Source organism: Marmota flaviventris, chromosome 17, assembly GCF_047511675.1.
Source record: "Marmota flaviventris isolate mMarFla1 chromosome 17, mMarFla1.hap1, whole genome shotgun sequence".
NCBI lineage: Eukaryota > Metazoa > Chordata > Mammalia > Rodentia > Sciuridae > Marmota > Marmota flaviventris.
Window position 1 is genome coordinate 55,822,583 of NC_092514.1, and position 23,384 is coordinate 55,845,966.

Genomic DNA, 23,384 nt, shown 5'->3' on the forward strand with positions numbered 1-23,384 from the left:
CCCTGTCTCAAAATAAAAAAGGGTTGGGGTGTGGGGGGGATGCGGCTCAGTGGTTAAGCGCCCCGGGGTTCAATTCCTAGTACCAAACACACACACACACACACACACAAAAAAAAAAAAAAACGGTTGGGGGTGTGGCCCAGTGTTTAAGCGCCCTTTAAACAAGGTTCAGTGCCTGCTCCTAAAGGTGGGGAAAGTGGGCTATAGCAATAAGCATGCCCAAAATGCTAAGAAAGCATTTATACAGGAATGTGGAAATTTAGAGAATATAAGTTCCAAAAGAAAGTTATTTTTTCAGCAGTTATGAGTTACTCCGATGGAAAGAACGAAATCCAGCGCAGTTTTAAAATATACAGAAGCACAAGATCTGAGCACTGTGACATTCTAGGGAACTGCTGGCTTTTAATACCATTTCACTCAAAAACAAAATATCCTCCAGTAATCTGACACACCGTTTTGTATTATTGTTCTTATGTTATTCAGACGTCTCTCCCTGAACAAAGTTTAAGGAGGTTTTAGATTCACTCGCCCTGTCTCCTACCACTTTAGGCTAAAATGCTCTCAGGCCAAACTGTCCCTAATTGTGCAGAAAACCTCCACAAAAGTTGGGAGTCCTCGTTACCCCCAAGTCGGGGCTCTATAATCATTAAGGAAGGATGGTCATAACCTAAAGAGCACATTCCACCTCCCGGATTTTATGCCCTCTAGAAAGTAGCCCTCATGGGACACCGGCCTCTACCACTTCTTACACATTGGCTCCCCCAGTAGTGTCCGCCCCCTCCTTTCGCTCTCACTCACCCTCGGTTTCCCCCTGAGCCTTCATCCTGACGGCGGTGAGGGCCTGGATCTGCCACAAGAAGATAAGCTTTTCCCCACCACCAACAGGGGAACCAAGCTGACTGGAGCTCCCGGGATGCAGGGAACCAATAGTCCCCACTGTTCCCGGGAAGGCTCAGTCTGAAGTCCCCGGCGGCAAGAAGAGAAGGGTGCTCGCGGCCGCCGCCATCTTCCCCAACGGAACTTCCCAAGGATCGCGAGATTAGCCAGGATCCTACGAGACAGAGGAAGAGGATACAAAATCTCGCGAAAATTAGTTAAGGTGTACTTCACGCGAGATCTCCATCAACCCATCCTTCCCTTAGTTGCCATTTGCTTCAATCCTCACACTGCTTAGTGTTGAACTTGTGGGCAGGTGGGTTTTGGCCTCTTTGCAAAAAACCGGCATTTTCATTTTACAAATGAAAATATCTAACTCTGACCCACAGCAACCTAACGAGACTCTGTTGCACAATAAAAATGACTGGAGAGGTAGCCCAGGAGTAAAGCGCCCCTGGGTTTAATCCCTAGTACCAAAAAAAAAAAAAAAAAGAAAGAAAGAAAAAATCTCTAGCTCTCTTTACTGAAAAATTTGTTTGAGATTTTGTTTTGTCCTGGAGATTGAACTCAGGAGCGCTTAATCACTGAACAGCATCCCTAGCCCTTTGTATTTTAATAAAATAAAATATTTTTATTTTGAGACAAGCTTTTGCTAAGTAGTTGAGGCTGGCCTTGAACTTGCAATCCTCCCTCATCCTTCAAAGCCGCTATGATAACAGGCCTGTGCCCCCGTGCCCAAAAATAAGACAGTAAGTTTAGGCTGGGGGGGGGGGGGTACTTCATTGGGGACGGTTTATTCCACATAACAGGGACCGGGTTCATTCCCAACACCACCAAAAGAAAAGTAAGTTTCTGTGAGCTACTAACTGTAATAACTGTATCAGCCTAACAAGAACCATTTTCTTTCTTCTTTTTCAAATAAATATTTCTTTAGTAATATTTTTGAAGTTCTGTGAGAATTTTGGATTAATGTAAAACTGCTGGTTTGTAGCAGTCAATGCAACTAATGCTATTAAAAATAGTTATTATTTTTCATTGTGTCCCTTTTTTTGTGATCCTAGTGAAAACAGGAAGCTTCACTTGTTTTCTGTACTATACTGCGAATCACAAAGAATGTGTGATTATCTCTGTGTCCTTATATTCTCACAAAGGGAAATTCAGGGTAATGCAGAGAACTTCCTTACCATTGGAACCGAAGAACCAGACTAAAATACAGTAGTGCTAGCAACAGGCGCTTAACCACTGAGCCACACCTCCATCCCTATTTTGTATTTTATTTAGAGACAGTTTCTCACTGAGTTGATTAGCACCTCGCTAAATTTTTGAGGTTGGCTTTGAAATAGCTATCCTCCTGTCTGAGCTTCCTGGGCTGCTGGGATTACAGGCGTGTACCACAGCACCCGCTAGGGTGAAACCTCTTAAGGCTACTTTTAAGTATTCTTTACTGATACACATCCTTTAAAATAATAACTGCGAAAAGTTGGATTTGCCTAGTTTGCTCCAAGATTTTTTTTTTTTAAATGATTCCAGGAATTGAACCCAGGGGTGCTTAACCACTGACCCCTATCCCCAGCTCATTTTTTAATTTTGAGACAGGGTCTCACTAAATGGCTTATGGCCTAAGTTGCTGAGGCTGGCATTGAACTTGTGATGATCCCCTTGCCTCAGCCTGACAAGTTGCTAAGGTTACAGGTCTGCACCACCATGCCCTTGCTCCAAGAATTTATGCAGTATATTACTAGCTCAAATTTTTCTCACATTTCAAAAACATCTATTCAAACATCTCCAAAGCAATCCCAGCAGATACTGCAGTCCAGGTGAACAGGCACAGCAGTATAAATTTAATAACTCTTTGGGAGTACATGCGAAAATGTTTACTGCCACAAAGATATCTATAACATGCCCCTTGAAAGTACAATGCAATTTTTTTCTGTTGCCTATTGCTTATTCTCATTCCTTAGGATCTCTAGACAGTTGTTTGGGGCAGAATTGCCCATTGTTTCTGAATCCCCAATACCTAGTACTATACTTGGTCTAATGAGCAAATCATTTACTGGATCTAAACACTCTGCTAGACACAACTTTTCTCCCTTTGCCAATTCCCAACCACATTGGCCTTTTCTTTCTCTCTTACAGAAAATACCTGCACTCCTTCCTCTCCCAAAGTCCTTCAAAAGATTTCTAAAGCTGCTAGGAAGTCTCTATTCCACCAGCCTCACCTCGCTAATCCTTTTTTATGTATGATGCTGGGAATTTTTTTTTTTTAATATTTTTTTTAACTTGTAGAGAGACACAATGTCTTTATTTTATTTATTTATTTATTTTTACATGGTGCTGAGGATTGAACCCAGTGCCTCACATATGCTAGGCAAATGCTCTACCAACTGAGCTACAATCCCAGCCCTTGTGCTGGGGATTTAACCCAGGTCCTTGCTAATGCTAAGTTTGCATTCTTACCACTGAGCTACATCCCCAGCCAGGCCTTCTTAGTTCTCCATTTAAATATCCCTTCCTCTAAACAGGCAAAATGGCGCACACCTGTAATTCCAGATATTTAAGAGGCTGAGGCATGAAAATCCTTGCCATTTCAAGCCCAGCATCAGCAATTTAGTGGGACCCTGTCTCAAAACAAAAAAATTAAAAAGACAGGAATGTAGCTCAATGATAAAGTGCCCCTGCTTTAATCCACAGTAGTAAATAAATAAATAAATTTCCCTTCCTCTAGACAACAGAAACAACATTCTCTTATCTCTGAGGTTTTTTTTTTTAATATTTATTTAGTAGTAGATGAACACACAGTATCTGTATTTATTTTTATATGGTGCTGGGGATTGAACCCAGTGCCTCACTCATGCAAGGCAAGCACTTTACCACTGAGCTACAGCCTCAGCCCCCAATCTCTGAGTTTTTCTGTTAAATTATTTCAAACTTTTTCACCCAAAACTTCGTTTTTTAAAAACATTTATTTATTTATGTATCTTTAATTTTAGGTGGATACATTAGTTTGTTTTTATGTGGTGCCGAGGTTCGAACCCAGTGTCTCGTGCATGTTAGGCATGCACTCTATCACTGAGCCACCACTCCAGCCCCCAGAATCTCTTAATAGTAATTTCATCATCAGCATGTGATGATTTGCTTCATGTCTCTCTTCCTTGCTGGTGTCAGGAGAGCTACACTTGGGCTTTCACTACTCTTTCCAGTGCCTAGTACAGCTCCTGTCACCTGTCATGAACTTAATGCATGTTGTTGGAATAAATTGATGGGGTTGTCAGATAAAATAGAGAACATTAACTTAAATTTGAATTTCAGATAATTGAATATTTTTAGTATAAACTATGTCCCAGATATTATATAACATAAATATTATGTAATATGAATCTGGCAACTCTTAGGAGTACAGAAAGCATTTATCCAAGCAAAAATTTGAAAGATGGGTTTATATGTTAAAATACTGCACCTTGTGCTGGGTTTCTAGCACAGTGGTAGAGTACTTGCATAGCATGCATGAGGCACTGAGTTTGATCCTCAGCACCACATAAAAATAAATAAATAAAATAAAGGTATTGTGCCCATCCACAACAAAAAATATTAAAAAATAAAATACTGAACCTTTTGTATTGTCAAAATGTTTTCATTCACTAAATATTTATGAAGTCCTGAGTGTGTTAGGAACTGGTAATATGAAAAAAATAGCCCAAAACTTTAATGGACTCACATAATTCAGAGGTTTTTGTTTTTTTGTTGTTTTTGTTTTTGTTTTTATGTTTTATACTAGGGATTGAACTCGGGACACTCGACCACTGAGCCACATCCCCAGCCCTATTTTGTATTTTATTTAGACACAGGGTCACACCAAGTTGCTTAATGTCTTGTTTTTGCTGAGGCTGGCTTTGAACTCCTGATCCTCCTGTCTCAGCCTCCCTAGCCACTGGAATTACAGGCTATGTCACCAAGCCCACCAAAATTTTGTTTTTAAGTATTATGCACAAACTGCCGATCTCAATGTTAATTAAATACACAGCTATGCTTTTTTGTTTGTTTGTTTTTATCTTTAATATTTATTTATTTTTTTAGGTGTAGATGGACACAACACAATGCCTTATTTTTATGTGGTGCTGAGGATTGAACCCAGGTCCCGCTGGTGTGAGGGGAGCATTCTACCACTGAGCCACAATCCCAGCCCTATGCTTTGTTTTCTAATGGAAAATTTTTTTTTTCTTTTGTGGAACTGGGCATGGAACACAGGGCTTGGCACATGTTAAGCAAGTGCTTTACCACTAAACAATACCCTCATCCTGTTTTCTTATTTTGAGACAGGGGCTGACTAAATTGCTTAGGCTGGCCCTGGGCTTGTGGTTCTCCTGCCTCAGCCCCCCAATTAGATGGGATTACAGACATACTCCACAAAGCTGTCTCATGAAACTGTTTATAAAATCAATAATAATTTCTGTACTAAGTTTAGCTAAGATAATTTAAACTTATAAAACGTGTAAATACTGCAAACCAAATGTTGTTTACAGAATAGAATGATAAGTTATTTCTCATTGCAAAATGCAGATAAAAGAACATCAATGAAAAAATTGTATTGCAGTGGCACACATCCCAGCTACTCTGGAAACTGAGGCAAGAGGATTGTAAATTTGAGACCAACCTCAGTAATAATATATATTGAGACTCTGTTTAAAATAAAACATTTAGGGCTAGGGTTATGGCTCAGTGATAGAGTGCTTGCCTTGAAGGTGTGAAGCACTGGGTTCGATTGTCAGCACCACATATAAATAAATTATTAAAATAAAGGTCCATCAGGGCTGGGGATGTGGCTCAAGCTGTAGCACGCTCGCCTGGCATGCTGGCGGCCTGGGTTCGATCCTCAGCACCACAAACAAACAAAGATGTTGTGTCCGCCGAAAACTAAAAAACAAACATTAAAAAAAAAAATCTCTAAATTAAAGGTCCATCAAGAACCAAAAAAATATTAAAAAAAAAAATTGGGTGTGGTGGTGCACACTTATAATCCCAGTGGCTCAGGACACTGAGACAGACGGATCACGAGTTCAAAGCCAGCTTCACCAGCTCAGTGAGACCCTCCTGGGTATAATCCCCAGTTCAGAATTTTTCATAAGGAAAAATAAGAATAAGAAATAAGGGGGCTGGGGATGTGGCTCAAGCAGTAGAGCGCTCGCCTGGCATGCGTGTGGCCCAGGTTCAATCCTCAGCACCACATACAAACAAAGATGTTGTGTCTGCCGAAAACTAAAAAATAAATATTAAAAAAAGAAAAAAGAAAGAAAAGATGGAAGAAAAGAAAAAAGACAGAAGCTTCCTAGCAACTGAGGAGGCTGAGGTGGGAGGTTTGCAAGTTCAAGACTAGCCTCAGCTACTTAGCAAGGCCCTAAATAACCTAGTGAGACCTTGTCTCTAAATTAAAAATAAATAAATAAATAAAAATTTATTTTATTTTTTTATATATTTTTTTAGTTGTAGATGGACACAACACCTTTATTTTATTTGTTTTATTTTTATGTGGTGCCGGGGATTCGAACCCAGTGCCTCACACATGCTAGGCAAGTGCTCTACCACTGAGCCACAGCCCCAGTCCAATAAATAAAAATTTTTAAAAAAAGATCTGGGGATGTATCTCAGTGATAAAGCACCCCTGGGTTCAATCTGTAGTACAAAAAAAGAAAATTAAAAAGAACAATCTTCTTATGTGGCAAAATGGGTAATGGGTAAATTGTAAACAACTAAGCTTTGAGGGAGGCTCCAGAGGACTCCTGAAATCTCAAATATAAACTAACTGTTTTTGGAGGTGGGGGATGTTAAAAATATAAAATACATCTAGACATGGTGATATACACTTGTAATCCGATAAAGCTTGACTGGCAATTTATTAAGATTCTGTGTCAGGATTAAGAGCGCTGGGGATATCCCCTCAGTGGTAAAGTCCCCACTACCACAAAAATAAAAACAAAGAATCAAACCATTGGTGAGGACCTTTATATCCAGGCTCTCCTGCAGTGAATAAGTAGTTATCATATGTGAGTTCGAGTACCTCATTCTTAATTTTATCCTTCTTTTCCCAATCTCTCTCTCTCTCTCTCTCTCTCTCTCTCTCTCTCTCTCTCTCTCTCTTTGTGTGTGTGTGTGTGCTGGGGATTGAACCCAGGGCCTTGAGCTTGGGAGACAAGTACTTTACCAACTGAGATATACCCCCACCCCCATTCTTTTTATTTGTTAGCATTTATTTTAATTCCATAGAAGATTAAAAAGTGAGAATTGGAGCACTTGCCTAGCATGGTCAAGACCCTAGATTCACCCTCAGCATGGCAAAAAAGAAAAGAGATCATGAAAACTAATCTTCTAAATTTACAACCAAATGCTGGGCATGATAGTACATGCCAGTAATCCCAGAGATCAGGAGGCCAAAGCTGGAGGCCAGTGGATCCCAAGTTCAAGGCCAGCCTCAGCAATTTAGCAAGAGTCTATTTCAAAAATAAAAAAATAAAAAGGGGATGTTGTTCAGTGGTTAAGTGCCCTTGGATTCAGTTGCCAGTACCAATAACAACAAAAAAATTACAATCAAAATTTATGGACTCAAACGTTATTTATTTTTCAAACATTTAGATTTAAATTTTTTTTTTAATACCAGAACATTTTATACAAGAACATTTTAGGCAGTGATTTGAGAATGGATTTTACCTTTATTCAGAATATTTTTCTGGTCTCTGGCTTACTGATTTTCTTTTTTGTTTTTATAGAAGGTTTATTTGGGGCTCATGGTATCAGAGGTTTTAGTCTTTTTGTTCATCATCAGCTGACTGCATTGCTCTGGGCTTGAGGTGAGGCAGAACATCATGGCAGAGGGCATGGTAGAGGAGAATTGCTCAGTTTATGGTAGTTGGGATGGAGACACAGTGAAAATAAAAATCTAATCACTCTTCCTGGTCCCATTAAAATGCCCCTCCTTTTAAATTTTTTTAATTAGTTTATTTTTGGTAGGTTTTATATCCTGCAAGATATGTGAATGCTAATACACAAGGGGGGAGAGGAAGAACAGAAGTTCAATAGATTAGACAAAGGGGAATGAAGGGAAGGGAGGAGGGATAGGGATAAGAAAGACAGTGGGATGAATCTAACATAACTTTTTTATGTACATATACGAATATACCCCTAGTGAATCTCAATATCCTGTACATCCACAAAGCTGGGATCCTAATTAGAATAAAACATACTCCATGTTTGTATAAATAATATATTTAAATATATAAGTGTATAAATAAACTCTACTGTCACATATAACTAAAAATAACACATAAGTAAAAAATATAGTATATAAAAAAATTTTTTTTTTGGTAATCAAGATTGAACCTAGGGGCACTTGACCAGGAAGCTACAACCCTGTAAGGTCCTTGCTTAGCATCTGGAAGGCCATCTTAAGTGACAGCCTCCATGTTTAATAAAAAGTTTCGCTTTCCTGCCCAAGGGCCTTTTTGAGAAAGGTTCACCCCACTCCCTCACACAAACCCAAACCTTCACTGCCCAAGGGCATTTCTGAGAAGGATCATCACTTCCACATCCCAACCCTACCCTTAAGCACCTGCATTAGGACCTGCCAAGCTGAGCCTGCCCTATAAGAGTTGTGGAACCCAAGCCTATTTTGCCTGTCTTCCTCTATGGAAAGATGTGCCTTTGTCAGCTCTGACAAATAAACTCTCCTGTTATCTCTTCTCTGCCTGGTTGCCTGGTCTCTGTCTTTCATTTCTTGTCTTTTGTTTCTCATTTTCCTTTCATACCCCGGTCTTTTTTTTTTTGGGGGGGGAGACAGTTTCCCTCTAAGTTGCTGAAGCTGGCACTGAATTTGCTATCCTCCTGCCTCAGCCTTCCTCAGGGTTCCCTTCCCTCCTAGTTATTGGGATTGCCTGCACAAATTGCCCCTAGTAGCCAAGTGCAATGGCACATGCCTGTAATCCCAGCAGCTCAGGAGGTTGACACAGGTGGATCACGAGTTTAAAGCCAGCCTCAGCAAAAGATAGGCTCTAAGCAATTCAGTAAGACCCTGTCTCTAAATAAAATACAAAATAGGGCTGTGAATGTTGCTCAGTGGTCAAGTACTCCTGAGTTCAATTCCTGCTACCCAAAACAAAACAACAAAATAAATTGCCCCTAATTTTCATTTATTTATTTATTTTAGTTGTAGCTGGACACAATACCTTAGTTTATTTTTATGTGGTGCCAAGATGGAACCCAGTGCCTCACACATGCTCAGCAAGTGCTCTATCACTGAGCCTCAACCCCGGCCCTTTATTTATTTATTTATATTGCTGGGGATAGAACCCAGAGCCTCCAGCATGTTAGGCTCTACCACTGAACTATACTCCCAGCCCCGAAAAGCTTTCTCTCCTAGTCACTTCTGAGCATTCAGTACTCCGTGTCATTCTCTCTCTCTCTCTTTTTTTTTTTCTTTATTTTTGTGTTGTCAACAAACCTTAATGTTATTTATTTATTTTTTTGTATGGGATGCTGAGAATCCAACCCAGTGTCTCAACACATGCTAGGCAATTGCTCTACTACTAAGCTACAACCCCAGGCCCAACTCCATGTCATTCTTATGACATTTATTACCTTATAACTTATAGTACAATATGCTGCCTATATTCTACTTGAAAGCCTATTTAAATGGGTACTATTACAAGTAGAAGGGTTTTGAAATTTAATAAATTCAATATTTATTTATTTGGCAACAGGGATTGAACCCAAGGGCCCTTAACTACTGAGCCACATCCCAAGCCCTTTTTATTTTTTCTATCTTTTAGTTATTGATAGACCTTTATCTTACTTATTTATATGTGGTGCTGTTGTGCTGAGAATCGAACCCAGTGCCTCATACATGCCAGGCAATTGCGCTACTGCTGAGCCCCAGCTCCAGCCCCAGCCCTTTTTATTTTTTGAGACAGGATCTTGCTAGGTTACTGAGACTGACTTCAAACTTGTGATCCTCCTGCCTCAGCCTCCCATGCTGCTGGGATTACATGCTGTGTGCCATCACAACCTGATTATTTATTTGGTGCTGGTGATTGAACCCAGGGCTTCAGGTATGGTAGATGCGCATTTACCACTGGGGCTATATCCCCGGATCCTCACATATAAATTTGTTGAAGGAAAGAATGAAGAAGCTTGGGTCATGTTACCTCTCTGTGTCTTTGTTTTCTCCTACACAGTCCCATGTCAGCGTTGCAAAGAAGGAATGGGCTAATGCATGTTTGAGGTTTTGAAAACTTAGAGACCAGTATAAGGCATTTTCTTTTCTTGTTAATAGTTACAATATTTTGCGTGAGGTTAAAAAGCTAAATTATCCGTAAGAGCCTTGGGACTATCGCAAAAACAGAGGAACTTTAAGGCTTTTAGATTTGAAGAGGGCAGAGAGGTAGTGCCTCATGATGGAAGAGTTTGTGCTTTAGTATCAGAGATACATGTTTGATTCTTGGTTGCAGCACTCGGTGGACTACCTGTGTTACCCTCAATTATTTAACTTCTCTGAATATGGAATTGCATTATCTATAAAACAGTCATGAGGATATCATGTCCTGCAGGGTAGCTGTGAGTATTAGAGATAACATAAGTAAAATGCTTGGCATGTAGCTTACACTATAAATATGGGAAACAAGCCAGGTGCGGTAGTGATCGCCCCTAATCCTAGTGACCCAGGAGGCTTCAGGAGGCCAAGTTAGAAGGATGGAAAGTTCCAGGCTAAGTCTGGGGGGGCCACTCTGGAGGGTGAGGCAGAAGGATAACTCATTCAAAGCCAGTCTCAGCAATTTAGCAAGATCCTCAGCAATTTGGTAAAATACTATCTCAAAATAAAATGGCTTAGCCAGGAGTGGTGGTGCACACTAGGAATCCCAGCTACACCGGGAGGCTGAAGAAGGGGGAATCATAAGTTCAAAGCCCACTCTCCCACAGTAAAAATTAATGAGGGTGGGGCTGGGGATATACCTCAGTTGGTAGAGTGCGTGCCTCGAATGCACAAGGCCTTGGGTACAATCCCCAGCACCACAAGTAAAATTGAGAAAGAAAAATAATGAGGACTCGGAAGTGGCTTAGTGGTAAAGCACCCCTGGGTTAAATTCCCAATATCACAAACAGAATAAATAAATAAATAGGAATGGGATGTTGCTCAGCAGTAAAGCCCTTCTGGGTTCAATCCCTGTTCCGCAAAACAAAACCAAGAAAACAACAACAAAAAACTAATTAAAAATAAAAGTGCGGGGGGGGGGGGCGTGGGTTGTGGCTCAGCGGTAGAGCGCTCTCCTAGCACTTGGGAGGCCCTGGGTTCGATCCTCAGCACATAAAAATAAATAATGATATTGTGTCCATCTAAAAAATAAATATTAAAAAAAAGTGCGAAACTTTTTAAATACTCAGGGACTTGAAATGTCACCACGTTCGCCCTTTACCCTGTTAAAAACATTTTTATCATGGTAGCTAAAAGGCTTGCTTAAAAGTACAGTAAAATGCTTTTGCACCGGAACCTGGGGATATCGGCTCAATGAGTTACCAGCACGGCTCACGTTTATACGTATTTTTTTGCTAGCTGTTTCTGTAAAGCTTTCCTCAAATAAAAAGGTGGAAGCTTATCGCGAGAATCTGCGGGACGCTTTTCTCGTTTAGGTTCCTGTTCTCGCGTTGTTAGATCGAGTAGTGGGGAGAGGCGAAAAGGAAGCTAGAAGTATCGCGAGAGCTGTGCTCTCGCGGTATTTCCTGCAATTGCCCCTCCCCCCTCCCCCAAGTGCCGTTTCGGTTTAATCTAGTGTGTGACTGAGATCTGTGTGAGGGAGCGAGTGTGTGAGGTATTGAGGCGAGGCGAAGGCTAGAAAAGGGGCTTCCCTCAGGAAAGAGGGACAAAGGGGGCGTGAGGTACCTAGTTCGCGGGACCCCGGCGACAGGAAGCCGCCCTGAGCCGGGCTACCGGGTAGGGGAAGGGCCCGCGCAGTCTTCACAGGGCCCCAGAGCCCGAGTCGGCCCCACATCCCCGGGCCGTCGGCTACCTACTTCCTCCACCTCCCGGCGCGGAGGCCTGAGGACTGGTTCCGCGGGGTTGGGGGTTGCAGACTTAAGGAGCTATTCGTTGTCTCGCAACTCCACTGCTGAGGAACTCTCATTTCTTCCCTCGCTCCTTCACCCCCCACCTCATGTAGGAGGGTGCTGAGGAATCGGGAGGGAGGAGGAGCTTGGCCTACCGTCCCTTCCCTCCCCACCACCTTCTAGGGGCACTTTGGTGGGCGTGGATTTAGGGTGGGGGGGTGGGTGGGGGTTACTTCTTGGAGTGCTGGGGAACTTTTTCCCCTTCTTAAGGCCAGGGGAAAGGGAATGCCCAATTCAGAGAGACATGGGGGCAAGAAGGACGGGAGTGGAGGAGCTTCTGGAACTTTGCAGCCGTCATCGGGAGGTGGCAGCTCCAACAGCAGAGAGCGTCACCGATTGGTGTCGAAGCACAAGAGGCATAAGTCCAAGCACTCCAAAGACATGGGGTTGGTGACCCCCGAAGCATCCTTGGGTACAGTTATCAAACCTTTGGTGGAGTATGATGACATCAGCTCTGATTCAGACACCTTCTCTGACGACATGGCCTTCAAATTAGATAGGAGGGAGAATGATGAACGTCGTGGAACGGATCGGAGTGACCGCCTGCATAAACATCGTCACCACCAGCACAGGCGTTCCCGGGACTTACTAAAAACTAAACAGACCGAAAAAGAAAAAAACCAGGAAGTCTCCAGCAAGTCGGGATCGATGAAAGACCGAGTATCAGGAAGTTCAAAGCGTTCAAATGAGGAGAACGATGACTATGGTAAGGCACAGATATCCAAGAGCAGCAGCAAGGAATCCAGGTCATCCAAACTCCATAAGGAAAAGACCCGGAAAGAACGTGAGCTAAAGTCTGGACACAAAGATCGGAGTAAAAGTCATCGGAAAAGGGAAACACCCAAAAGTTACAAAACAGTGGACAGCCCCAAACGGAGATCCAGGAGTCCCCACAGGAAGTGGTCTGACAGCTCCAAACAAGATGACAGCCCCTCAGGAGCTTCTTATGGCCAAGATTATGACGTTAGTCCTCCGAGATCTCATACCTCTAGCAATTATGACTCCTACAAGAAGAGTCCTGGAAGTACCTCAAGAAGGCAGTCCATCAGCCCACCTTACAAGGAGCCTTCTGCCTATCAGTCCGGTACCCGGTCACCCAGCCCCTACAGTAGACGACAGAGGTCTGTGAGTCCTTATAGCCGGAGACGGTCGTCCAGCTATGAAAGGAGTGGCTCTTACAGCGGGAGATCACCCAGTCCCTATGGTCGAAGGCGCTCCAGCAGCCCTTTCATGAGCAAGCGGTCTCTCAGTCGAAGTCCGCTCCCCAGGTGAGCTTTTGTCTAACAGTCCTTCCAGAGGTAGGGTGGGTTGTGAGGAACTGGCAATTAGTCATGATAACTTTTTGTTGAAGTCCCCAGTGTTTGTGCTTGATTAGGACACTTTGCCATTGAAGTAGATAAGTCTGGTCTCCCTTTACTCCAGAATTTGAGAAGTAAAGATTTCACATGCCTGCAGCTTTTAAAGGTAGGTACTTCCAGTAGTGGGATCTTCAGTTGTATGCTTCTGTGTGAGAGAAATGGGCTTTTGTCTGGTGAGTGCAGAGCATTGTTAATTTTAGATCCTATTTCTGTTGCTTTGCCTCAAGTTTTTAAAAAATCCCCTTGGTGTTAGTACTTACACTTTCTTGGACCTGACTAGAGACTTGAGTGATTATAACTTTTCATTTGTGTTCTCTTGAGGCTATTCGCTTAGGTCATCCTACCATTTGTGCTATAAACTGAGTCTCCAAACCTGTAAGTTTATTCATTGCCTAATTGACAGGCAGAGTTCTATCTTTTAATGGATGTTTGAGAGGAAATTCACCTGATTAGGTGGTTTTCTTTTTGACATTAAATAGCCTAGAAGTAATTGGTCCCTAGGAAAATTTCTCTCTCTCTCTCTCTCTCTCTGATACCAGGAATTGAATCCAGGGGCACTTAGTCACTGAGCAACATCTCCAGCCCATTTTATTATTTCTTTATTTTTTAAAACATATTTTTTAGTTGTTCATAGACCTTTATTTATATGTGGTGCTAGGAATAGAACCCAGTGCCTCACACGAATGAGGCATGTGTTCTACTGCTAAGCTACAACTCCAGCCCCCCCATTTTATTTTTTATTTTGAGAAAGGGTCTCACTAAGTTGCTTAGGGCCTCGCTGAATTGCTGAGGCTGGCTTTGAACTCTCCATCCTCCTGCCTCAGCCTTCCAAGTTTGGGATTACAGGCATGTGCCACCATGGCCAGCCCAATTTGGTTTTCTTTACAACTTTACTAAATGGTACCTTGTGACCACTGACAGTTTTCAAAATCTTTCTCTAAAAACATGGTAATAATGTCTTCACAATATTTTTGTGAGAAAGGCATATTAGAAATTTCAGCCTTAGAGTGTATTATCTGTGGAAAACTGTTTCGGTTCCTAGGCAATGAAATATACCTTATATATTTGAGGACTCATCTGTGTCTACAAAAGAAAAATGTAGCTTTTATTGAAACTGAGTGGAATCCTAATGCTCCTTTGTGACCTTTGGAAAACGATTTAATTTCTCCATGAATAAAATAGAGATAATAATTATCTACTTCTAGAGTTGTTGTGAGGATTAAATTAATTAATATGAAGTGCATATCATACATTGTACCACTCAGTAAATTCTGTGAATGAGGATAATGTCATTGAATGCTAGTAAAGAAATTACACTAATTTAAAAAATTCATGCAGTGTTTTGTATGTCAATGTAATTTTTGGTGACTTAAAGTTATAATTATTCAGAAACTAGTATGAATTCATCAAATTGCAGAGTCCCTAACTGTCAAGGGTTGAAGTTTCTTAATATTTTCATCTCAATTTATTATTATTTTGTCGGGGGAAGGCCCTGGTGATTGAACCCATGGGCACTTAACTACTGAGCTACATTCCTTAGTCCTTTATTTATTTATTTTTTGAGACAGGAGCTTGCTGAATTGCCTAGGCTGGCCTTAAACCTGTGATCCTCCGTTCTCAGTTTCCCTAGTTGCTGAAATTATAGGAGTTCAATGCTGTTCCCAGCTTACTGTTTAAAAAAATAATAATAATAAAATTAAAACACAGGTTAAAAGAATTATAGTGGTCTAGTGTTGTGGCGAACGCCTGTAACCCAGCAGCTTGGGAGGCTGAGACGGGAGAAACTCGAGTTCAAAGCTAGCCTTGGCAACTGGGAGGCACTAAGCAACTCAGTGAGAGACGCAGTCTCTAAATAAAATACAAAATAGCACTGGGGATGTGGCTCAGTGGTGGAGTACCCCTGAGTTCAATCTCTGCTACCAAAAAAAAAAAAATTATAATGAACACCTGTATATTATATAACACCTAGAGTCTACACTTAATATTTGCCATATATTTTACCACATACCTATTGATCTCTTCATCAGTCCATCTTTTGATTCATCTTAAAGTAAGTTGCATGCATCAGTACACTTCATTCTAAAGACTTCAGCATGTATGCCATTTCCTAGAACCCAGTGTTTTTTGGAGGGGTGAAGGGTAAAATTTATATATCACAAGATGCATAAGTCTTTAGTGTGCCATTTGTAAATTATCATGTATAGATTTTTTTTTGGTACTGGCAATTGAACTCAGGGACACTTTCCCAATGAGCTACATCCCCACCTTTTTTTTTTTTTTTTTGAGTTTTCATTTTGAGACTCAGTTGCATAGAGACTAAGTTGAAGAGGTTGTCCTCAAACTTGCAATCCTCCAGTCTCAACCTCTCATGTTGGGATTATAGGCATGCACCACTGTGCCCAGTTAACAGCATAGTTTTTTTTTTTCTTAATTGTAGATGGACACAATACCTTTATTTATTTTTAGGTGGTGCTGAGGATTGAACCTAGTGCCTCACATGTGTGCTAGGCAAGCACTCTCCCCGAGCCACAACACCAGCCCCAATAGCATAGTTTTTTTTCCCTTTTTTTTTGATGATGGGGGTAGCAGGGATTGAGCTCAGGGCAAGCTGAGCCACATGCCCAGTCAGGTTTTATACTTTGTTTAGAGGCAGGGTCTCACTGAGTTGCTTAGTGCCTCCTCTCCTATCTTAGCCTTCCAAGCCACTGGGATTACAGGTGTGCTCCACTGTGCCCAGCAACAACAGCATAGTTTTTAAAGGAAGTTTAACAAGTATTCTTAGAACATGTTTTTTTGTGAGAGTATTTTTTTAAGGCTATTAAAAGAATTTTTACTATTATGGGACTTTTGAATATATAATGAAGTTGGGGGTGGTGTTGTGGCTCAGGAGAGAGTGCATGCCTATAATCCTAGCAATTTGGGAGGCTGAAGCAGGAGGATCTTGAGTTCAAAGCCAGCCTCAGCAACTTAGTGAAACCCTGTCTAGAAAAATAAAAAGGAGGGCTGGGACTGTGGCTCAGTGGTAGAGCGCTTGCCTCCCATGTGTAAGACCCTGGGTTCGTAAAAACACCACATAAAAACAAATAAAAATAAAGATATTGTGTCCATCTACAACTAAAAAAAAATGTTAAAAAAAAAAAAGGAAAAGAAAAAAAGGAGTGAGAATGTGGCTCAGGGGTTAAGTGGGTTCAATCTCCAGTACCAAAAAAAAGAGAAGGGGCGAATGCAGCCCAGTGATTGAGCACTCATGGGGTTTAATTCCCAGTATTGAGAAAAATAAATAAAAATAATACACTAAAATGCGTTCCATTAGAAACTGCTTCCAGTTTTGAATTAGAGAAAATAGCGATTCTCAAATGCTCTTTAGTAAGTTGAGGAAGTTCTGCTAATTAATGGAAACAAGTGCAGTAAAGGCAAATAAAAATATAGAAAGAATTGAAGACACTGTGTGATAGTAGAGGATGCAAATATAAATATTTCATCATTTATCCAGAAACACATGCGTGTTTTTTTGTTGATTTGTAAATATATTTGTATGTATGCACTACAAATTTTTCCTCATTCATTGGAATTGTCAACAATAAGTACAGCATTTTATAGAGTTAAAGAGTAGAGGAACATACAGATCCCTTTAGTATTCTCTGAAAAACAAACACTGTCAGAATACAACAATTTCATTTAAAAAAACTTGAAATGCTTTAGCATAAATTCAACATCTTTGCATATGCCAAATCAGCAGTAATTAATAGTGATTTTATTTGAAATGGGTAAACATTCAGGGGGAAGGTACATTTTTTAGGTTATATTTTGCTCCCTATATTTTTCTTATTTGTTGTCCCTTTCCCCTTTTTTTCTTTAGATAGACTTGAAACTTAACTCGTGTTTGTATTACTAAAATAACCAAATGGGAAACCAAATGTCCTATTAATGATAGACTTCTGCCAGCTTGGTGGTCTGAAATCCTAGTGAATGGGGAGACTGAGGTTGGAGGATCAAGAGTTGGAGACCAGCCTCAGCAATTTAGCAAGATTCTGCCTCAAAAAAAAAGACTGGGGATGTAGCTCAGTGGTAAAAGTGACCCTGGTTTCAGTCCCCAGTTTAAAAAAAAAAAAAAAGTTTCTGTTCCAAAATTGAAGGATTTATAGCAAGATTGTCATGTTGAAAAACTAAAATCAGTGTTTTGGATACTAGAGATTGAACTCAGGGCTTTTCACATGCTAGGCAAGCTCTCAAATCACTCAGCTACATCCCTAGTCCAATCTAAATTTTCTAATGCATGGTAGTATCTCGCATTACTTAACATTTAGGGTTTTAGACATTTTCTCCAGGATAGAAGTATTTTATCTCAACTATAATTCAAGTAGAAAACATATTCAGTCAAGTATTTACAAAGAGGAGTATTAGTTTTCTTAACAGTGAGTAGATACTTGATAAATCTATTTAATTACGTTTTTTTTTTTTTTTTTTTTTTGCACTAGGGATATGGCGTAAACACTAAGACATATCTTCAGCCTTTTTTATTATTTATTGATTTGGTACCAGGGATTGAAGCCAGGTGCACATCCCCAACCCTTTTTATTTATTTATTTTAAAGTATTTTTTTTAGTTGTAGATGGACACAATACCTTTATTTGTTTATTTTTATGTACCAGGGATTGAACCCAGCGCCTCACGCATGCTAGGCAAGCACTCTGTCACTGAGCCACAACCCCAACATTGTTTTTTAGTTTTTTGTATTAATTTTTAAAAAATATTTATTTTTTTAGGACTCAGTACCTTTATTTTGTTTGTTTATTTTTATGTGGTGCTGAGGATTGAACCTAGGACCTCTCAAACGCTAGGTGAGCGTTCTCCGCTGAGCCATAACGCCAGCCCCTTATTTTTTATTTTGAGACAGGGTCTTGCTAAGTTGCTTGTGGTCTTGCTAAGTCGCTGAGGCTGTCTTTGGACTTGGATCCTCCTGCCTCAGCCTCCGAGCCACTGGGAACTTTACAGGTGTGCACCACCTTGCCTGGCGTTTTTTTCTGTTTTTTTTTTTTATTTTGAGACAAGACCTTGCTAAGTTGCCTAGGGCCTCACTAAGTTGTTGAGGCTGCCCTTAAACTTGTGATCCTCCTGCCTCAGCCTTCACTTTCAGCTTTCTGGGATTACAGGTGTGTGCCACCATGCCCAGTGATTTAATTACTTTCAATATTTTTTATGTTCATATATATGTTGTCATTGATGTTTTTTAGTACTATTTCTTCCAATAATAATTCTATATTTTAACTAATTTTTGAAATGAACTTCCAAAAGGAGTATAGATAAAAGAAAACCATGGCTGCTGTCATGTGAGTTGTTTCCCTTACATATATATGCTGTTCATTTTGATTCATGTTAGTTTTATCAGTGCCCACAGATAAAGGGAAATACTGATCTGAAATGGGAGCAATTTGTTTTAGACTAATGGGCAAATTATGTTTGTCCAGTCCCTTTTTTTTTTCAGTGCTGTGGATTAAACCCAGGTTCTCCTGCATTCTAGGCAAGTGTTCTTCTATTGAGCCAGATATATGATATCTCCATATCCCTGTTTGCTTGTCTCTCATTGATGCTTGAACAGATTAGGCTTTGGTAAAGAACAAAAAGAATTAATGAGACTGGTGTTTCAACTTGAAATAATTTGCCCCATAGATTTACCAGATTTTAGGCTCAGGTTGTAGCTCAGGGGTAGAGTGCTTGCCTCTCATGTGTGAGGCCCTGGGTTCGATCCTCAACACCACATAAAAACATACATTAAAAAAAAAAAAAAAAAAGATTTACCAGATTTTACTCCCCATTCTTCCTTAAGAAGAAAATTAATTGAACATGCAATAATATAATAAAAATATAATACCTTGTCTTAATTATTTTTTTATTTAAAAAATTTTTTTAAAATATATATATATATTTTAGATGTAGATGGACACAACACAATGCCTTTATTTTTATGTGGTACTGAGGAACCCGGGTCCTGCCCGTCGTAGGCGAGCACTGTACTGCTAAGCCAGAATCCCAGCCCCGCCTTGTCTTAATTATGAGTTCCTAAAAAATTGATTGGAAATCCTTTTTTATATGAAAAGGACCAGGAACTATCATATATATATATATATATATTTTTTTTTTTTTAAAGAGAGAGAGAGAGAATTTGTAAAAAATATTTTAATATTTTTTTTAGTGAATTTTTAGTGAATTTTTTTGAGAATTTTAATACTTATTTTTTTTAGTTATCGGCCGACACAACATCTTTGTTTGTATGTGGTGCTGAGGATCAAACCCGGGCGGCACGCATGCCAGGCGAGCACGCTACCGCTTGAGCCACATCCCCAGCCCCAGGAACTATCATATTTTTTAAAAACTTTTTTTTTTTTTTTTTTTTTGTGGTACTGGGCATTGAACCCAGGGCCTTGTGCATGCAAGGCAATCACTCTACCACCTGAGCTGTATCCCCAGCCCTTTTTAAAACTTCTTCTTCTTCTTTTTTTTTAATATTTATTTTTTAATTTTAGGTGGACACAATGAGAATCAAACCCAGTGCCTCACGCATGCTAGGCGAGCGTGCTACCACTTGAGCCACATCCCTAGCCCCAGCCTTTTTAAAAATTTCTAATGGATTATTTTGCTAAAAAATTTTCTCTAATTTGTCTACTTATGAATCCTAACTTTTTTAACATTGGGGGTTTGTTTACTGTGTGCACAACTTTATCATAAATTAAGGGTATAAAGAACAACATATTTTCCGGGAATCTGCCAATTAAATAGCTCCTTAGTTTGAAAAGTTAGATTAACTTCTTAATTTATATAACTACCTTTATTATAGATTATGACTGTATCTTTTTTTTTGTTTTGTTTTGTTTTGCGTGCTGGGGATCGAACCCAGGGCCTTGTGCATGCAAGGCAAGCACTGTACGAACTGAGCTAAATCCCCAGTCTTATTATTTTATTTTCACTTTATCAAAGATTGAAGCCAAAATTCTGAAAGTAAGCATTTGTGAATATGGCTATTTATTTCTTTTCCAATGTGGGAAAGAAATGTATTGTTTTGTCTTCCTTCATTTAAATAACGAACAATTTTTAGTGTTGTATGACTCAAATATGTTTTTGTAGGACATAGTTCCTCTTATCCATTTTTTTAAATGAACCTTGTATTTTAGGATAGTTTTAGATTTATAGAAAATATTGTTTTAATACTCAGGATTGAACTTTGGGGTGCTTTACCACTGAGCTACATCCCCAGTCCTTTTTATTTTGAAGCAGGGTTTTGCTGAGTTGTCCAGACTGGCCTTAAATTTGCTATTCTTCTGCCTCAGCCTCCTGAGTCTCTGGGACTATAGGCATGTGGTATCATGTCCAGTAATTTACAAAGAAATTGTGAAAGTGCTATGGGGAGTTTTTATATACGCCTATATCCAGTTTTCCTTGTTGTTAACATTATATTAGAGTGGTACTTTTGTTATAGATAATCAATATGGAAACATAATTATTAATTGAAGTCTAATTTATTCAGATCAGTCTTTACCTAATATCCATTTTCTGTTCCAGGATCTTAAACATGATATTACATTTAATTTCCATGTCTTCTTAGGCTCCTTTTATTTGGGCTGGTTTCTGAAACTTTTATTTTGATGGTACCTAATTTATTTTTTGGATGGATTTACTCAAAATGGGTTTAATACTTTAGTTCTGCTGGGTGCCATGACACATGCCTGTAATCCCAGTGACTCAGGAGGCTGAGATAAGAATATTGCAAGCTTGAGGTCCTGGGCAGTTTAGCAAGGCCCTCAGTGACTTGGTGAGACTCTCTCAAATTAAATAGGGCTGGGGATGTAGCTCAGTGGTAAAGTGCCCTGGGTTCAATCCCTGGTACCAAGGAGAAGAAAAAAAAGTGAAAGTTTTCCATAGCTTTGCTTATCTGCTTTCTTCAGTATATTGCAATAGTCTATCCATTTTAAATTGCCTTTTTCTTTTCCAGTAGGAAATCCATGAAGTCCAGAAGTAGAAGTCCTGCATATTCAAGACACTCATCTTCTCATAGTAAAAAGAAGAGATCTGGGTCACGAAGTCGTCATTCCAGTATCTCACCGGTCAGGCTTCCACTGAATTCCAGCCTGGGAGCTGAACTCAGTAGAAAAAAGAAGGAGAGAGCAGCTGCTGCAGCTGCAGCAAAAATGGATGGAAAGGAATCAAAGGGTTCACCTATATTTTTACCTAGGAAAGAGAACAGTTCAGTGGAGGCTAAGGATTCAGGCTTGGAGTCTAAAAAGTTACCCAGAGGTGTAAAATTGGAAAAATGTGCCCCAGATACTGAACTGGTGAATGTAACGCATTCAAATACAGAGGTCAAAAATTCTGTAGATACAGGGAAGGTAAAGTTGGATGAGAACTCTGAGAAGCATCCTGTTAAAGATTTGAAAGCACAGGGAACAAGAGACTCTAAACCCATAGCACTGAAAGAGGAGATTGTTACTCCAAAGGAGACAGAGACACCAGAAAAGGAGACCCCTCCACCTCTCCCCATAATTACTTCTCCTCCACCTCCTTTACCAACTACTACACCTCCACCTCAGACACCCCCTTTGCCACCTTTGCCTCCACTACCAACTATTCCACAACAACCACCTCTGCCTCCTCCCCAACCAACATTTAGTCAGGTTCCTATTCCTAGTAGTTCAACTTTTCCCCCTTCTACTCATCCAAGGACATCTACTCTGTCCTCTCAGGCAAATTCTCAGCCCCCTGTACAGGTTTCTATGAAGACTCAAGTAACTGTAACAGCTGCTATTCCACACTTGAAAACTTCCACGTTGCCTCCTCTGCCCCTCCCACCCTTGTTACCTGGAGATGATGACATCGATAGGTAAGTCCCATAGTTAACTGGAAAAAAATTAATCCTTTTGATCTAAGTGTAATGTGTTTTCTGTTTTTAAACTTTGTCACAACTAATGCTCTTTGGCTCAGGAGGTTGAAGCAGGAGAATTGTGAGTTCAAAGCCAACCTTGGCAACTTAGCAAAGCCCTAAGCAACTTAGCAAGACCCTGTCTCAAAATAAAAAATAAATAAATGTGGGGATGTGACTCAGTGGTTAAGCACCTCTGGGTTTAATCCCTAGTACCAAAAAATAAAATAAAGTAAAATAATAATTCATGGAGTTGAGCACAGTGTGCATATCTGTAATCCAGGTGACTTGGCTAGCTAAGACAAGCAATCGCAAGTTTGAGGCCACCTACAGCAAATTAGCGCAACCCTATCTCCAAATTTAAGTAGTCTGGGGACATAGCTCAGTGGAAAAGCACCCCTGGATTCAATTCCCTACTAGTTCAATTAGTAGTTTTTAGACCCCCCCAAAACTACTAATGCATGGCTATTCAGATTGCTTTTATGAATAGGAAGTGCTTTTGAGGTTTGATTCCCCCCCCCCCCCCCAGTGGAAAAGGTCATATTTAAGAACTTGTGATTGTCTTGCCTCAGTCTCCCAGTCCCTGGGACCATAGTCTTTTGCATTGTACCTAGCAGTCATCCTTTTTTGGAGGAGAAAAGGGGGTGGTATTAGGGATTTAACCCAGGGACACTTTACCGTCCCCAAAGAACTAAATATATATATATATATATATGCTGGGAATGTAGTTCAGTGGTAGAATGCCCGTGGATTCAGTCCCTTAGGAATAAAGAATTAGGAGTTGAGGCCTACTAAACCGATTTTCATAGGTTTATTGATAGAGGCTGTTTTTTTGGGGTGGTGATACTAGGGATTGAACCCAGGGCCTTGTGCATGCAAGGCAAACACTCTACCAACTGAGCTATATCCTCAGCTCTGATAAGGCTAATTTTGATTCAGATTTTTTAAAAGTATTCCTCTGTTTTTTTGTTTGTTTTTTGCAATGCTAGGATTGAACTCAGGTCCTCATACATGCTAGGCAAACATCCTACCACTGAGCCACATCTGCCGCCCTCATCTGTATTTTTATTTTGAAAATTTTAGTGTCTTTATAAAAA

At 40.1% G+C, this 23,384-nt stretch overlaps 2 protein-coding genes and 1 non-coding gene across 12 annotated transcripts in view; 1 reads left to right on the forward strand and 2 right to left on the reverse strand.

The window, feature by feature from the left end:
* The window catches only part of Med1 (mediator complex subunit 1), a 36,614-nt gene extending 35,599 nt beyond the window's left edge, over nt 1-1,015 (reverse strand). The window contains exon 1 of the mRNA XM_027923130.2: nt 799-1,015. Coding sequence (XP_027778931.1) covers nt 799-823 — 25 coding nt within the window. The 5' untranslated portion in view covers nt 824-1,015. The remainder of the gene's footprint in view (nt 1-798) is intronic.
* Nucleotides 1,016-11,678: 10,663 nt separating this feature from the next.
* Nucleotides 11,679-23,384, forward strand: part of LOC114081689 (cyclin-dependent kinase 12) — an 83,012-nt gene continuing 71,306 nt past the window's right edge. For 9 of the 10 annotated variants that reach the window (XR_011705043.1, XR_011705042.1, XR_011705041.1 and 6 more), the window contains exons 1-2: nt 11,679-13,286; nt 21,364-22,248. Coding sequence is in view for 6 of the 10 variants with exons in the window: in XM_071603521.1 (XP_071459622.1) it covers nt 12,244-13,286; nt 21,364-22,248 (1,928 nt within the window). In the remaining 4 variants the exon portion in view is untranslated. The remainder of the gene's footprint in view (nt 13,287-21,363; nt 22,249-23,384) is intronic. The other variant, XM_071603519.1, reaches the window with a different exon arrangement.
* Nucleotides 23,126-23,196, reverse strand: Trnaa-ugc (transfer RNA alanine (anticodon UGC)). The gene has a single exon. It is a non-coding gene; the product is annotated as a tRNA-Ala (tRNA).